Source organism: Solanum tuberosum, unplaced genomic scaffold (assembly GCF_000226075.1).
Source record: "Solanum tuberosum cultivar DM 1-3 516 R44 unplaced genomic scaffold, SolTub_3.0 scf00529, whole genome shotgun sequence".
Taxonomy (NCBI): Eukaryota; Viridiplantae; Streptophyta; class Magnoliopsida; order Solanales; family Solanaceae; genus Solanum; species Solanum tuberosum.
This window is the reverse complement of record NW_006239452.1, coordinates 93,964-112,220: the sequence shown is the minus strand read 5'-3', so window position 1 is coordinate 112,220 and position 18,257 is coordinate 93,964. Positions and strand designations below refer to the sequence as shown.

The 18,257-nt window shown below is 31.7% G+C and overlaps 1 protein-coding gene across 1 annotated transcript; it reads right to left on the bottom strand.

Annotated features, from left to right (window-relative positions):
- Window positions 1-1,328: 1,328 nt before the first annotated feature.
- LOC102603264 (phototropin-1) lies at window positions 1,329-12,070 on the bottom strand. Its single transcript, XM_006365087.2, has 24 exons — window positions 11,319-12,070; window positions 10,945-11,119; window positions 10,677-10,859; window positions 8,240-8,331; window positions 7,820-8,129; window positions 7,450-7,693; window positions 7,257-7,327; window positions 6,421-6,527; window positions 5,777-5,826; window positions 5,551-5,655; window positions 5,253-5,312; window positions 5,071-5,160; window positions 4,803-4,879; window positions 4,592-4,676; window positions 4,191-4,271; window positions 3,902-4,005; window positions 3,668-3,717; window positions 3,332-3,438; window positions 3,091-3,213; window positions 2,890-2,941; window positions 2,648-2,760; window positions 2,401-2,541; window positions 1,664-1,771; window positions 1,329-1,575 (listed from the first exon to the last, which is right to left on the bottom strand). Exons 1-23 carry the CDS (start codon window positions 11,857-11,859, stop codon window positions 1,667-1,669), a joined length of 3,066 nt encoding a protein of 1,021 aa, XP_006365149.2. The 5' UTR covers window positions 11,860-12,070; the 3' UTR covers window positions 1,329-1,575; window positions 1,664-1,666.
- Between the last annotated feature and the right edge of the window lie 6,187 nt (window positions 12,071-18,257).

The window sequence follows — 18,257 nt, the reverse complement described above, 5'->3', positions numbered from 1 at the left end:
CAATTTGACTAAACTCGACATTTCGAACACGATGAAACCATCAAAATATGAATTTGAGGTCTACTTGACTTGAAACTCGTGAAGGTTATAAGAAATAAACATAATGCCTAAAAAGGTCAAATCAAGCTCGGAATCTCTAAAAATTCAATTGTGATCTCACTTAGGCCTAAAATCGTCCCTCGAATCAATGGAACTCTCGAAATTCTGATTCGAGTATTTGAACCGGAATTTTTTTTTTCTTTCAAAATTATAATTTATTTTTTAAAAAAAAATACCACCTACTAATAATTAAGGGAAAAGACTCAAATATGAAATCGAACTATAAGAAAAAGCTTATACATCACATCTGTTAAAAGTTTGACTTATCTATGTCATTTCTATTAGAGAAAAGACTCATCCATACATGAGCCAAACTTTTAACGGATGACATAAAATGAGCATTTTATCAAAGTTCAATGGCATATTTTGAAATCTTTTTCATTTTTAAAATAATGATTTAATTAATGATGTAGCGGAATAATAATTGACCACGTGTAAAAAATGATCTTGAAAAATCAAAACTATTTTCAGTTAACAAATAATTACATGGATGAGCCTTTTCTCAAAAGAAAATGACATAGATGAGCCAAACTTTTAACGGATGACATAAATGAGCATTTTATCAAAGTTCAATGGCATATTTGAATCTTTTCATTTTTAAAATAATGATTTAATTAATGATGTAGCGGAATAATAATTGACCACGTGTAAAAAATGATCTTGAAAAATCAAAACTATTTTCAGTTAACAAATAATTACATGGATGAGCCTTTTCTCAAAAGAAAATGACATAGATGAGCCAAACTTTTAACGGGTGGCATGAATGAGCCTTTTTTCAAAGTTCGATGAAATATTTGAGCATTTTCCCAATAATTAAACTCCCACCCCTACTCTCCTCAAATATCATTTTGTGGGATTAAATGATCTTAAAAAAAATTTAAAAAAAATGTTCCCCTTGTTTGAGGATTGTAGCGTAGGAGTACTGTATTTGCCGTCAAATACAAGATATTGTGACATCTAACTATCAGCTACTACTATAAATCTATTTATTATATGATAGATATACTTGAAAGTGAATCATTCAGTTGCGGTGTTTATAAAACAGAAGGTCTTGTCTAAGGAGTGACATATTTGGATGGAGTCTCACTCATAGAACAAGAGTATATGCTAGTGTATTACGGCTTACGCAATTGAATATTAGAACAGTTTTTCACTTGTTTTCACCCCATTATTGAACTCATGTAAAGGAATTAGGATGCATTAATAGATAATGAATTAAATATAGAAAATTAGGCTTAACAAATTAATTAACTCAACATCTACTGAGGAATTCATGAGTTAAGAATTACAAAACAACCAAACTATGCATATAAAAAGAACAACACAAACCATCAAAGGAAGAAAAAATAACAAATGAAAAACCATCATTTTATTTTTTACAAAATCAACAAGTAATTAACTGTTGCAAGGAGGGTCTGAAGGCCACTTTTCTCCACTCATGCACTTGATTTAATTGGGATATAAATATTTTCATTTCTGCAACAAATAACAATACATTAATTATATTCTCCAACTATAGATAATGTAGAATAAATTAAGTAATGAGAAAGAGAAATGCTAGTACCTTTTAGAAAACATTTGTTTGTAAATCCTCCATCTCAGGATTGATGTCGTTTCCTTCTTTCTCAGCTTCAGTTCCCAAAAAAGGAGCAGAATCTAGTTTGGGAGGGTTCTGAAGAGTTGTTTCACATGTTATTTTCTGATAGATACTCGACTCAAGTAAAACATATCAAAAATCAAGTATGTAAAGTAAACATAGTAGTGAAGCAGCCATACTGAAAGCAACGGAGAAGAGAACAATAGCAACTTTCTATCCTAATCCTTGATCTCCAAATCTTCCTATCTAGGGTCGTATACTCGGTAAATTGCTGATATGTCATGTAATGCCATGTCATGTGTGATCACCTCTCCCCGATACTATGATCACAGTTTAGAGGTGGATCTAGGGCGTGTTCTGTTAGTTCAACTGAACCAATGCTTTCAGCTTGAATATGCATACACATGCAATTAAAACATTTGAAGTGTATACATATAATAAGACTACACTCATCTCGAACCTATGACTCTAGATTCTGGTTTCACCTATGTCACTGTGGATTTTGATCCTTCACAGGTTTATTTCAGTAAATTGTATGTCAATGTACCCCATATTCATCCGACTTACAAGAATCAGCCGCGGGTGAGTTCTGGTAAGGGGTGAATTGTCACTCTCATCTTAAGAATATTTGTCACACAACAAAGAACTTGAAATGATGAGAGAAAGACAGATTAACAAGCTAAAGAAAGAGTTCATAGCAATACCATGCAACGAATTAATGCCCAATTCACACCCCGGAAGAACGGATGCTGCTTGATTTCGTTTGCTCCTTCACGAGATCCTAACCTGTTTTTGGGATCTCTGTGCAACAATCTGTACATTAACTGCTTCGCATGGAGACTAGACTGGAAAAGGAGAGTACAAACAGACAGTTTTAGAAATTGGAGGGGGAAAATGCACTCTCACATTTTGAATCGAGGCAATTAAATTCGTTAGATTGAAATATCATACCTGTATGCTTCCTGGGAATTTTAAATCCTTATGTAGTATATTTGAGAATGTCTTTTGCCTTGTCTTTCCCCTGAATGGTGTATAACCATACAACATTTCAAACAAAAGAATGCCTGCCAAACGACAATTTATTCGTGAAAAATAGCATAAACAATTGAGGCAAGTATGGTGTAAAAAGGCCTTAGTGAAGATTGAAGGATCAGCCAATATCAACACTCGAAGAGCAAATGAATTCTAATTACCAAGAGCCCACCAATCCACTGCACTAGTGTGCCCTGCTCCAGTTATGATCTCCTGTTAAATAGACAAGCGAAAAGAGATTGTTTAAAGAATAGGATATACATGAATAACAACTTGACTTATTATACAACTTTCACAAACATTGATTGTAAGCATCTATAAGTAGCTCCTTTTCAAAAAGAAAAGGAAAAAAAAGGTCTAACCGGAGCTATGTATTCTTCAGTTCCAACAAAAGAATTTGATGCACGCATAGGTTCAGCCATGAAGATTGGATTCTGTTGGCCTTTTTGATGTTTCTTCTTTTCATTGATTTCTGGAACTAAAAGCTGTCCAAATAACCAAAACAGTGTATTGGCATCCATTAGTAACTAATTATGTTCGCGAAGTCACCTCATGAGGATAAGCAATATTTTGCCAACTTGACAAAAATTATGAGTTAAGTACCTGTGGCTTGCAAGATGTCAAACAGGAAAGATCAAAATCCGTTAAAGATACATGCCCACCACTCTGAAGCAAGACATTTTCAGGCTTCAGATCCCTATAAATTATACCTGTTGGAAAAAGATAACTCAGGATACATGGAGATAGATTTTTCAACTCTTTAGATACAAGCGACAAATAGTACATATACTAAGCATTTGCTTTGATTGATATGTCATCTGCAGCATTGCCACATTTACTCAAAGATCACTCACCATAAGGCATAAGTATTCTTATTAAGCATTAATCACTCCATTCAGATCTAATTGTGTATATATTACATGTGGATATAAAGGCTACCTTGACAGTGAAGGTACTCCAACGCTATCACTACTTCAGCAGCATAGAACCTGCACAAATAAAAAAAACTGTATGTCAGTAGAAGCAAAATGGAAAATATCTCAATAAATGTTTAAGAGACTGCGAGAATATGATATCGAAGTCTCAGCTAACTATGTAGAATGCTTCTTCGATAGGTATAATTGTAGACTATTTTGTTTTCCGAATTTGGTGATAGATATGTTTTTTACGTACCTTGCAGCATCTTCCTTCAACACCTTTGTTTGTTGTCTATCTAGAAGCATGAACAGCTCTCCACCAGGGTAGTAATCAGTTATTAGACAGATATGGGTTTTGGTCTGAAACACAGCAAAACTCAACGATTCAAATTTGTACACAATACCATTATAATTAAGTATATTCATATATGCATATTATCAGTTCACTGAAGTCATCAAGTATCAAATGTTGTGATGCATTTCCTTCTCATAACAATCTTCTCAACATAATTATAATCCCGCTCATCAAGTTCTATGTATCTAACCTGAAAAGATGCATAAAGTGCGGGAAGAAAAGGGTGGTCCAACATATCTAGGATTTCTCGTTCTGCACAAGCTCTATGCACCTGCAGGAAAGATAAGTGGATCCTTATTGAAGATAGAATAATGAGAGAGTATAAGTTTACATGTTAGAATGGGAGCAGAGCTTCATATACACCACAGTCAAGATTTGCTTAGTTTCCATCACATTTAAATATTGAACAGGTTTAGAAAACTATGAAGTCAGAAGTTAAAACGTTCTCTTCACAAGGATGCGTAGGGGTGTAACATAAGACGAGTATTTACACGACTACAGTCCCATAAAAAAGGGTGGGAACAACAGCATAATCTCTAATCTCTAAAAAGGATGCAGCAACATTTGTGATCTTGCAATTTAACTCTTTACCTTGTTTCGGTTAAGCATTATACTCTTATCCATCGCTTTCATTGCAAAGTGCTGGTCTGTTCCACAAAGCTCCACTAAATGCACACTGCATGTTCACAAGTTATTCCCAAGTTAACCAAGATAACATAAACATTCATTTTGGATGACTGTAGCATCTCATAATACTTGGTCCACTCTACAGTGGGACAGCCATGTTCTTAATAAAATGTACCTGCCAGTATCTCCCGATCCCAGTGGTTTAATTGGCTTAAAATGCTTCAAGCTTATCGGTTCTCCACTCTCCATAATCTGCAAGTCACAAACCTCTCAGTGATGGAAGGGGCAGTGAAACGTCAAACTAAAATTATTATCAGGGGAATATAAAAAGGGATTTTTACACAAATAGCCAGCCAGATTCAATGTTCACTTTTCCTTACCCGTAGACGTAGATCATACATTAATTATACACGATTATAAATATAAACAAAAGTTTTATCTACCTTTTGTATTGCTTTCCAAGATGGGCTGTCCTTCCTGTGAGGCTTTGGCTGAACAACTTTTGAATGATTTCGCCACAAATCCTCTGGTTTCTGCACATCAGTTCAGCAGTTTGTGATCAAGCTCGTACAATTCAGCATCTACAGATAGTCCTAAACAGTCGTGTTCAACATTTTGGACTTACCGAATTGGCATCTGGAAGCTCTCGAACTGCTTCATCAACATTTCCAGCAGTTTCTTTTATCTGATAGGAGACAAATGAAAACCATCGTCAAGATAGGCCTCACCATTCAAAGTGAAGAACATAAATGACTCATAAAACATGAATTAATTCCATTCGGTATATATACGAATGCTCAAACTAAGTGACCATTCTTGAGTACTTATGCATCTGTCATATCACTACGTAATACAAGCGGTAAGGAATAGAAAAAACTTATGTGAAATAAAGGCAACTCAAGATGATTAGAGTAGGATTAGACCAGCTTTGCACTCTCTGTTGCCTTGTCTTCAGGGATACTGTTGTGAAGTGGCTCTACATGCTGACTTCCATCTAGTTGCACTCCAATGAAGTACTGTACCTCTCCCTGATTATAAACAAAAGAGCCATTGAATAAGGATTTTAAGAAAGTTTTTGTAGAACTAAACTTCAGAGTCGCGGCACTTTTATCTTAACATCAAGAACAAAATTAGTACTAATATACATACCTTCTGATCACGCATAGGCTGAAGGTGGAACAAGTTCCAGAACTTTTTGCCTGAATTTTTATAGGATACATCAGTTGCTTCAACAATAAAATACTTTGTATTTTTAACCAAAAGATCCAAAATTCTCAATATTTTTGGGGATAATTGATGAGTAAACACAATAAGTTTGTTACATCTTTTCAAGTAGAACCAAATCACAGTCTTAAAGTTTGAAAGGGAAATGGAAAACAAAAGAAATTACTAAATTTGAGTAAACAAACTTTTCCTTTCTTTGATTAACATGAGCTGAATCATGAGTGCACATGCTTAAGTTTGCTGATCCAACATAAAATTAATTACTGGTTGATCCATCTAGAGGCAGATGTATGCATGTTTGCAAATTTCCTGCTTCGGATCTCGAACTCTATATACATATAGGATTTAAGTTATATATACGGACAATTTTTAATTTTTTTCGCACTACCTATAATTTAACTTGTTGTAGCATGTTACCTGCCTTATTTTTCAGGTTGTTAATTGTACTTATGATGGACAATTACTTGTAGTTATCTTTAGATTATTTAATCTTACCATCAGTGTATAGAAATTAATCACATAGACAAATATGAGAAGAATGGTAAAAAAATAATCGAAAGCATATATACCAGTCTTAGTGTAGTTAATAAGCTGGACAGTGACATCAGTTTGATTATCAATTGCCTGTCTGATTTTCTTCACAGTAGCTGGATCAGTTTCAGGACCTTGAAGAAACCTATAACAAAAGCAAAACCAAATAGCAACAATATAACGAGTTAGTCATTTTGGTTCTCTTCCTTTGGTTTAAGTATGCACCACTAGCTAGTGCCATGGTCCATTATCAATACTCTCTCCGTCCCAATTTATGTGGTGTTATTTGATTTGCCGCAAATTTTAGTAAGTAAAGGAAGATTTTTGAAATTTATAGTCTAAACAAACCTTAGAGATTTGCATGACTATAAATTACTTCGCTAAGGATAAAAGAGAAATATTAAAATTAAGTGAAAAATGTGACATATTTTTTTTCGAAGATAGACTAAAAAGAAAAATGTGCGAGCTAAATTAGGACATAAGGAGTAATTGTTTCAAGCTTCAATTGCACTACATCTCCGACCAGAAGTCAAAGTTGAAGAGCAAATTTTGATTAATCTTTCTTATGATTATCAACAAACTTCTTTCTTGATATTGCGTGTTGTCTCACAAATCCATCATTTTAAAAAAAGAATATGACACTATATTTTCCAGACACTTATTAACACTCCACTAGTAAAAATATGTGAACTAGTATTTTAATTTTATGAAGTAAAATAATTTTTTCAGAAAATTTTGAAAATATTTTGATTATAACAAAATTAGTACACAATTGGGATCTCAACACACCATTCAATATTCATTAACTCGACTTCAATTTTTTTATTTAATAAAATATGGTAAAGTTTCAAGAATATAGTGGATATATATATACCTGCAGTTTCTTCCCAAGATTTCTTCACGGCTGTACTCTGTCAGCTCCAAGAAACTATCCGATGCAAAAATCTGATTTATCAAACACAAAAAACCATAACGTTACACAAAAATAACTGAATTAATCGCGATCAATATGGATGTACTTTATTTTAATTTTTGAATTAAAATTAGGTGATAAAAGTATGTCTTACAATAGGATTATCAGGCAGCCTTGGATCAGTAATGACAAAGTTCTTCTCGATACGTTCAAGAGTCGTTGCTAAATCAATACCTTTCCTCATTTCCTTCTTCCTCACTTTGTCATCAACACTAACTGGTCGTCCATCGTTGTCACTCTCATCATCATCGTCATCGTCATTATCCATTGTCATCCTTGCCTCAAAATCATCATCATCAGTAGTCATGGTAGTACTAGAACGTTTTTTCTTCATAATCCTGTACATACGTAATTACACCATATAAGGTAATGTTACATATATATGAATAGGATCGCAACAACATATTTGGAGAGTCTGAACAACATATTGTATTAAGAAAAGAGAGGTTATAAGTAATAATTACCCCATGAAAGATAGACGAGCAGATTTTTTAGGTTTCTTTTCAGGGTCTTCGTTAATTTTCTCCATCTTCATGGCGGTGGTTCTAGTACCAGCATGTGAATGTCTTCTTGCTGGTGCTTTATTCACTAAATTTAGCTTATGAGTAGTAATGCCAACATCCTGCTTGTCTTGTTCAACTTGATCTCCTTCTGACTTTCTCATGAAAGTTGGTCTATTATTTGTTGATTCACTAAGTGCTCTTGCCCTTCTTGGATGTTTTATTTCTTTCAATAACTCATTCACTGAATTATTAGCCATCTCCTTCTGACGCACTGTAGCGGAGTCAGAAGTTTTATTAAAGGATTTCATAACCAAAAAAAATAGATATACATAAATAAAAAAAAATTATATATTTGAAAACTACGTAAAAGAAAAATAGTACCATCATAGCGTATCAATGATTCAGGAAGGCCGTTGGGTCGGACAGTTTTTTCCTTGGAGCCTTCTGTGTGCTTGCTTACCTCAACTTGCATTCTGCCAAAATTTTATTTTTAATTTCATTACATTATTAATTCGTATGTATTTAATTAATTATCATATACCAACAGATTTAAGGAATGCATTACTTGTTGGATATGTTTATTCATAAACATTTGAATATTTTGTAAAACCTATAATCTCAAAGAATTATCTGATGAGCAATTTAACAAGTAAAATGTATTTAATGAATAATTTAAACCTCAAAATCCAAGAAATTCAAAAAAAAAAAACTCAACTTTTATATTAATTTAATTTGGTTTATAAATTAAAAAATTCGACACAAATAATTTGATGATATTTGAAAAACTCTACCATGCATGTTTATGTTTTTTTTTTTTTGTTGTTGATTCTTGATTGCATAATTGTTACTTCTTTTACAATATTAAAAACTACTCGATTGGTATTTGACAAAGTATCTAACATATCGTTTACATGCTTTTTTTCTCTTAGTAGTTATGATCAATCTCTCTCTCTTCTTTCACATTTCACACGTGGAAAGTTAAATTTAACTACTCTATTTTTTTGGCATGAATTTAACTAATTTATGTAATGTATTTTTATTTTCGAAAAAAATGATGTTTTTTATTACGAAAAAATAATTTAACTTTTAACTTTTTCTTAGTCTTAATAAGATAATTGTAATCACATAAATATGAAAATTTTGTTTTAAATCACAAATTTTAATATATTTTTTTAAACTCTATATACAATCAACTATTTATGGAGAAACTACATAATTACACAAATATTTCTACCATATTTATTAATTCTCACTATAGTTTGAAATAATTATATTTTATCTCACCATTTAATGATTTCATATTAGATTTCAAGCAAGATACATGTTTTTGCTATCAAATACATTGACATAAGGAGAGAGGCATGTGAGAACAAGAGGAGACAAGCGAGATTATTTGTCTATATATCTCAGATACATGTTAATCACACTAGATACAGATAATTGATGTGACTCGCATGTATCTAGGATACCAAAGTGATGAGCGAGATATGAGAGTAGTGAGCAAGATGGGAAGGAGGCAAGCGAGATTTGTTTGTGTATCCTAGATACATGTAAATCCACTTTGATACAGTGTATCTAGAACAAATTACACCTAATTTTGACCATATATATATATATATATTTGGACATACCAAAATTTGGTAATATTCGTAATATTATAAACTAACGTGTATTTAAGTAATTAGCTCTAAAACTAATGAAATTTCCGTAATTATCCAATTATATAATTAAACTATACTATAGGCCCACCTACCATCATGAACAAGTTGAGGGAGAATTGAATCCATCAAGTTCTTTTTTTTGTTGTTGGGGAGAGGAGGAACAAGTAAAAAGGATGAAATAGTAAGAGTTCATGCAAAATGTTGATGGGCTCCCTATTATGATATCTATGAGAGAAAATGGTCCAAAACAAGGCATTCCTATATTAAGGCCCACTATCTCCCTATCTTAATCATGTATTGAATCTTTCCATAGATAAGATAAGGACAAAATCCAGCTGGTTATTTTACAAAAGAAAAGCAAGAATTATTGAAAAGATAAGGGAACAAACCCCCATTCAACCCACAACAAATCCCCCATTCAATCCGCGTTATTTCGTCTTAATTTGTTTGTTTTACTTTTTTATTTCAATTCGTTTAAAAATATATCTTCTTTTTTTTTTTTTTTGACAATTCTTTAATTACTTTAACTTTTCACTGATATGTTTAAGAATATAAGATTAAAAGACATTTTTATATATTTTACATATCTAAAATTTAACATCACAAAATAGAAAAATCTTCTTTATTTTATTAAACTCCGTGTTAAATAAAAATTCAGACAAATAAATTGAAATAAAAGAAGTAATACCTTTCAATATATAAACTTTGGACATTATAATTTATTAAGAAAAAAAATATCTTGGACCATTATTCAAGTATGTCATTTTCCTAATTATTATGTGTTTTTCATCTTAGTACTGTCTAAATTAGTAAATACAGGGTACTTATGTACTCGTTTAGTTTATATACCTTTAATTTAACAGAATAGTAGGTAGTTAAATAATAGAAAAAAGTTCAAAATATATTCGAACTTTGACCGAAATTGCTATAACAATCTCAAACTTTGGGTAGTACCTATTATCTCATGCACTACTTAATAGTTAATAGTGTATTTTAAAAATATATAATTATCACGTAAATATCATAAATATTGCATCATTATAAATAATCTTATTCGTATCATATATTTGTAAATACATAAAAATAAATATGTAATAGATTGTCACAATAATTTAAACGTTTAATCGATTTTTCGAAATAAGTTCATTTTTACTTACCCAATGAATTTGAGAACTTTGCCAGCATCATCTTTGATAGGTGCAATAGTGAGGAGATTCCAAAAAGGGGTCCCATCCTTCTTGTAATTTAGTAATCTTCCACAGTAAGTTGAACCCGTTTGCAATGCTTCTCGGATCTTAGCCACATCCTCAGGATCCGTACCCGAACCCTGCATGAACCGACTAAACCCGGTCCAATAATAAAACGAAATATCAAAAGAAAAGTAAGACAAACAAATAAATCGCGGAAATAATTTATTGTTATTACCAGTTTCTGCCTATAACCTCCTTTGATGTATAACCCGTCATCTTGAAAAATCCAGCACTTGCATACAGAATCGGGTAATCGGGTTTGGTTGCATCCGATACCACAAATGTTTGTTGAAATGTTGATAAGGCATCTCTTAAATCCTCTGAAACTCTTGGAATTCCCCTCTCTTTACCTTTAATTTCATAATTAGTCAATTAATCAACGAACAAAATAATGTTTATCTCAAATCGATAAATGTATAACGATATACGATTATTGACATGTATTCTAATTCACAACTCATTGAACGTGTGATTTAGTGTAAGTATGAAAAAGTTCCAGAAAATTTGAATTTTAAGTGTATGTTAAAAATTTTGTATATAAATGCTTACCAGCTCCATCATCAGAAAATTCGCCGGAACTCCGACCAGAGTTGCCGGAATCTCTTCGAGAAGTTTCTGTTTTACCATTCGCATCATCTCCAGAAGTTCTAACTTTAACTCCTTGCAATTTCCCAGTCTCATCATCAGTTTTCAACACAAGTCCCCACTCCGCTGCTCTCTGTGCAGCAGCACCAACTTCATCCACTGCCGCCTTCGAATTAACCTTCTCACCACCGGTAATTGATTTCTGAGTAATCGGAGAAGTCAATTTCGCTGAAGCCGGAGCAATTGCCATCCATGAAGTGACGATTTCTTCATTTTCGTTACTCGATTTGGGAATTGCGATTTGCTCTGGTTTTTCCTCTATTTCAGGGATGGTACTACCGGTAATGGACTCGCCGCCGGTCCAATTTTTCCATGAAGATTGTGATCGGAAAACTGGATTTGTTGATCGGGAAGAGTAAGTTGAAGGATTGAAAACTTCTAGTGAACCTCTTGGATCTCTTGGCAATGGTGGTATAAGAGGAGATTGCTTGTTTTCTTCTTCCATTATTTCTGCGTACACAACCAGTTCTCATGTCTGTATCAAAGCACTATATATATGTGTCTCTGCTCACTCTCAGTTTTATCTCCAGTTACACAAAAGCATTTCATTTTTACTTTACATGACGATTTTTTATTGGACGGAACGTTCAGTAAAAAAACATATATATGTAAAGATTGCGGAAATTTGTACTAGTTGAATATGCAAATACGGACCGGGGATAAGATTACAAGGTGGGAAATCGAAATTCTCTCTGACAGAATAAAAATTCAGGTAGTTATCCTACTGGCCTATTAAAACTCTCTTACACCTTGTTTGGATGGTTGTTACTCGTTGTATTGTATTGTTGGTATAAATACAATGTTTGTTTTGATTGTTCTTAAATTTCGTTACGTAATGACGAAAAGATTCATTTTATTTAACGATCGATTTGGTGTGATCGTATCATTACCTTAATATTTTCTTCTCATTTTGTCTTTTTTATTATTTAATAATTATATTTCATCATTTACCCTACTTTTTCAGAGTATACGGTGTACCCTATTTTTCTTGTAGGTTTATAATTCAAATTATAGATATGTGACATTATATAACGACAGAGAACGATACAATCTGTACAAATATTATATGCATTAAAACAATACAGTACGATACAATACAATAGAACACAAGACGATACAGTACGATACATTATGAAACAATATGTAACAACCATCCAAACAAAATGTTATATAAATTAAATCTCAAATTTAATTTTGGAATATCTCACATTTTATCTTATCTTGGGTAAGAAACGATCCCTTAGCACATGTAGTTTAAACCATGTCATCATGACATTATTTTAGCTTTAAAAAATATATTATTAAGCGTAATAGTAAAATTTAAATATAAAAATATCTTAGTGTTTTATGGATAGATTAAAAAGGAATAAGAAAACCATACAAAGTTGAACAAAGGATGTAAGTATATTTTTAATCATATATAAAAGTTAAACAACTTAAAATTTTGTAGTACAAAAGTGTCATAATTGTTATGTTTTCATAAATGCACGTACACTCTTTTATTTAACATCATAGTGTTTGGGTGCATTAAGAAGGTTCATATAGATACTTATGGCATACAAGCTAAAACATATAAAAAATGTATTTTAAATTTATTATCTTAAATATATTATATTATTAAATTTAATATATTAATAGCATTGATTTTTAAAATAGAAGATAAATAGAAACAATTATAAATGGACAGATTACAAGTCATTGTAACTTAGCTAGATATTAATAGTAGTTGAATGGCCTGTGACAGAAGATGACTGAAAATGATATTTTGTTACTGTTAGTTTGTATGACAATAACAACACTTGAGAAAAGACTATACAAGGATAAGCTTTACGTGATATAAGACGATTCATCGTGAGTGAGTGAAAAGTACTCTTTTCTTTTTAATAAGAGATTTTTAGATTGAGGACTGAATATAAAATGATCACTTTGATTAGAAAGCGCTTTACACTTTATATGAATTTTTTTTATGTAAATTTAAATTTAATCGAATCTCAATATGAACACTTCAAACTAGGTGAATAGAGACAAGAGTTAAAGAGCAACGTAGGAATGAATAAATGCTAACTTTTAAATAGTATGAGTCCATCAATGAACCTTTTGTGGAAAGAACACTTGTAAACCTCAAATTTAGAAGGGTAATTTTGTCAAAGAAGGGCAAATTAGGTTATTTACTAAAAGTTGCTTGAAAATATTATATGTAGTTCACTATTTAAAGCATTATAGCCTACATTTGCTGCCTTGACAATGACGTTAGGACGAATATTAACCTCAATAAATACTTCAGGACTCGGTTGGTACGAGGGATAAAGAACAATTAATTTTAGAATTAGTTTATTGATGAGTTTATTTTATGTTTTGTTGGAACAAAATTGTGGGATATTTATTTCGTAATAACTTATTTTGAAATTATAATGTTATTTTTATCTCAAATAGAAGACGAAATAACAACACATAAATAACAAAACCTGAAATAATTAATAGCAGAATAACTTATTCCCCAGTCAAACATCTCCTAATTAGTGAAGTGTTAATTGCTTGATAAAAGATCTTATGCTTATTGTCCAGAAGATAAAACGTAATACTCCCTCTGTCCCAATTTATATGACTTACTTTCCTTTTTAGTCAGTCCCAAAAAGAATGACACATTTCTATTTTAAGTAACAATTTGCCTATAAAATGTCTTTTTTACCCTTAATGAAATGATTTACAACCACACAAATTTCTATCATTCATTTTGGACCACAAGTTTTAAAAGTCTTTCCATTTTTCTTAAAGTTTGTGCCAAATCAAAGTACATCATATAAAATGGGACGGAGGGAGTAAAATATAAGGAAATATTATTCCACATAGGAAAGTGTATTAAAATTTAAGGAAATAATTCAATTTTAATTGAAAAAAAATCCTTATTGGATGTGAGATTCGAACTTGGGTCACTCAAGACAAGCATGACACTATTTACCACCAAGGCACTAAACATTTCTATTAAACTTACGCATGTTTATTTACTTACAAACTTCAAGAAGGCAAAATAATTATAGAAAAATGAAAACGGTTATGCGGAGAATCGAACTAGGCAGCGAGTGGGCTTGTGACAGATCTAGCCATCTCCACTGCGGGTTACTTTGTTATATTAGGGTGTCCAAAATACCATATATACTAATATAAGTCAAAACTTTACGTGTATATATCATATAATTTTTCGACGAAGGGTGTCCAATTGAACACCCTGGGGGCAAGGTGGCTCCGCCCCTGCATGTCATAACTTAATTTTGAAAAGGCAAATGATAAAATTGGACTTTATATCCTCGTGAAAGATGTAGGTATATGTCTTAAGGTTGCAAATAATCAAGAATAACCACAAAATACATTTTGTATAAAAATACATAATCAAAACACTAACAGTTGAACATAGGGATTTCTAAATCAGAAACCTAGACAGAATATGACATATATTTCATTCCATATTTTGAATCCATAAGAGCAAAACTAGATTCCTACATAAACATATGAGTTGTAGGAATATTTATTACCTTTCGAAATTGTATTTATTCACTGAAAACTGAGATCTACACTCCAACATATGCTAACAATACTAAACATTGCACAATTCAAAAACAAATTTGATCACTTACCAACACGAAGAGTGTGTATTGAGTTTCAGCCAAAAGGAACAAGGTTTTTCCTGACCTTTTATAGTATCCAAGGTCATTCTAAACCTGTAAAGATATGGTAAATAAGTCTAACTCAAGTTCTCATTCCTCTACCGACGTGAGACTTCTTAACATTCACCCGCATGCCTAGATCTTAACTGGTGCGTAAACGCTTATAAATGGGAGTACAACATCGGTGAACAACAATTGGGACGAGTCTAACTCTGACATCTATGACACTTGAGCCTAACTCAACCTCAAAAGTTGTTAGCTCATGAGAGAAGATTTGTCCAAATCCACAAAGAGACCAATTTCTCATTCATCTACTGATGTGTGACTTCTTAACAAAACCAAAGAACAAAACTACGTGAGAGATCGAGTATGTTAAGCTTTGGTGGGAGGGAGCAAAACAATGTGTGCAATGCAATTTTTCAAAATATAACGACGTATTCACTATAATTTCATAAATATGCTTTAAAAAGAATGATGTGTGCGCAATCTTATCGGCTAATCAAACTTTCATTCAATAAGGTAGGCTCATAATTAATATACAATATACCTGAAAAGAAGTAGGATATTGATGCTTTTGCCTTTGATTGGAGGAGGAGTTAAGTAAGTAGATATCCTGCAGACTATACACAAAATTGATCTATTTATATACTCCACAAACAAAGAAGTCTCAAATGAATTAAATATTGGAATTGGACAAAAAGTTGTGTATGTATAGAACTTTCTTACTGGCACAAAAGGTTAAGAAGAGGGGTAATTAAATAGAAAAGTAAGAAGAAAGAATGATTGTCATTGAAGAATTATCTTATCCCATGCCTATACAACTAGATTTTCACATGGCATAAACACTTATCCCTATGCCTTCATTTCAATGATCAACATAATACAAAAACATTTGGAATAAAAAAATGAAAAAAAAAATATAGAAGAAGAATGTTGGAGATTAATTTTCTTGCATCTAAAATTGTTGTTTCTTGATTTGATATATTGTATCACTCTCTCACTTGCATTGATGAGTTGTGGGCTTAGATATTTTTTTGAAAAAAAGATTTCAAGTGTATGTGTTAGAAAAATAATAAGGAAATACAATTGAAGAGAAGATGACTTTGATGCGTGAAGAATCACTTTTCTTAAAGAGATATTACATGTATGCATATTGGAGAAAATACAAGCAATTCCTTTCATGATACATCAAAGTCTTGTATATGTCTGCAGATTTTTCTCTTAGAGTCCTTATATTTGTAAAACTTAAGAGATGATTTTTCATAATAGTCATGTTATTTCATAAACAAATGACTAATTTTCATAATAGTCATGTTCTTTCATGAACAGATGTGTCTGTTCAATTTAAGACATCTATATATTACAAAATATCCAACTCTTGTGTGAAGGGAAAAAAATTCTAATTTTTTCATGTTTAATTAGTTAAAATGTTTTTAAAAATGATTCTTCTAGTGGGAGTAAAAAAAACAATTTCATAAGTGACATTTCAAACTCATTGTCTTCTACCCACCCTCCACCCCTTCACCGCCAACAAATCCCCACTCCGCCCTTATGGTAAATTATTGTTTTGTTTGAATTTGCTTCACTTAAACTTGATCGTTTTCCATCCTGTCAATTATTAAGAATTTATCGTCAATTTAATTATATCTAAGATAATTTAGAATATTAATTCAAAAGGCAAACAAGATATTGTGTGATCTGTGAATATCATCTTGGGGGGGGGGGGGGGATGTGAGGCCTTTCTTGTTGTCTATTGTTTTTGGACTTGGGAGGTCTCTCTAGTAAAGCTTGTAGGGCAACTCACCATATCTTACTACATATTACTCTCATGTTTTTTTGTCTCACAATTTAGAGAAATAAAAGACTAGACGTTTTTTTGTTGTCAAGTGCTTTTGCTATACGTCGTCTGGTTGAAGAGCAAGTTATTTAATTTTAAAGTTATTATAATACAATTAATGAGACATGTTTTTTAATTATTGGAAGATATTTAGTTCGTTTTGGACTAAAAATGGAATATATTGGATATGATATAAAAAAAATATTCGATTTAAACAGGATAAACTGAAAAAAACTTCTATTTTCAATTTATAACCTTGTTATGGTTGTAAAATGTTGAGATAAAAGCTATAGAGTAGGGAAAATGTGTCATTTTATTTTATTTTATTATATCGAGATTGTTATAGAATTTACTCTCAGAATTACTAATTCTAAAATAAATAGTTGTATCAAATATGGAAAATAATAAGCCACATGAATTTATCTCGAGGTTATAATCACTTTGCCCACCAACCAAACAATCCCTATAGTTTAATTTGTGCATATTATAATATATCATTTTTTTTATAGTAAAGTTAGATCCGATCGAATTACAATCAAATAGATAAGTTTTTCTACAGAACATCATCCATAATTTCAAAGTGGGACCCATAGGAGTATATCTACTACATCCACGTGTCCAGATGAAAATGAATCAGTAACTATAAAAATAAATCAGGCAACTCTTAATCAGAAGCGGACATAGGTGAGGTTCGTGGTTCGGACGAACCCACTAATTTTTTTGTAGACCGTGTATTTATATTAAAAAATTAAATAAATATATATATGTATATTAACTTGTGAACCCTCTAAAAAATATTGATTGACAACTAATTAAGTGGTAAAAAAAGTGGTGAAAATGATTTTCATACTAGTGTAGTAGGTTCGAACCCCACTATCAATGAAAATTTCTCTTTACCTTTTTTTAAACATGTTTTGCAATATTTTTCTGTTTTGTCCTAAAATTTAGAACCCCAAACTCTTAACTCTAATTCCGCCTATGCTCTTAACTCACGGAAATTTTGAACTCTTAAATCATTGAGTCAATCTTTACTTTTGTATTTAGGTGATTCAAAATCATATACCTATACATAACAAATAAAAAAATTACAATATATATATACAATGTATTTTTTTAACGAGGGGGTTAGAATGAACACCCCCAACCCTAGATCCACCCTTGCCTACTTATCCTCATCTTAACTACTTCTCTCTTGTGTTTCTTTCACTAGTATATTTTTGACTAAATAGGTTCCTTTGTTTATATACCTAACAAATGAAATGGTGGGGACAAATGACAATATTAGCCAGAGAAATTAAAGGATCGTTGGACCTTAGGGGCATGTGGTGTGATTAGATAAGTCAT

Bases quoted from the DNA above. Each gene is read 5' to 3' on its own strand.
- LOC102603264 (XM_006365087.2), bottom strand. From the start codon at position 11,859: ATGGAAGAAGAAAACAAGCAATCTCCTCTTATACCACCATTGCCAAGA. The intron at 5,656-5,776 runs GTATGTATATTA...GTTTATAATCAG, and splicing joins AGCCTATGCGTGATCAGAAG to GGAGAGGTACAGTACTTCAT. The intron at 1,772-2,400 runs GTATTGCTATGA...ACAACTCTTCAG, and splicing joins GGGCATTAATTCGTTGCATG to AACCCTCCCAAACTAGATTC.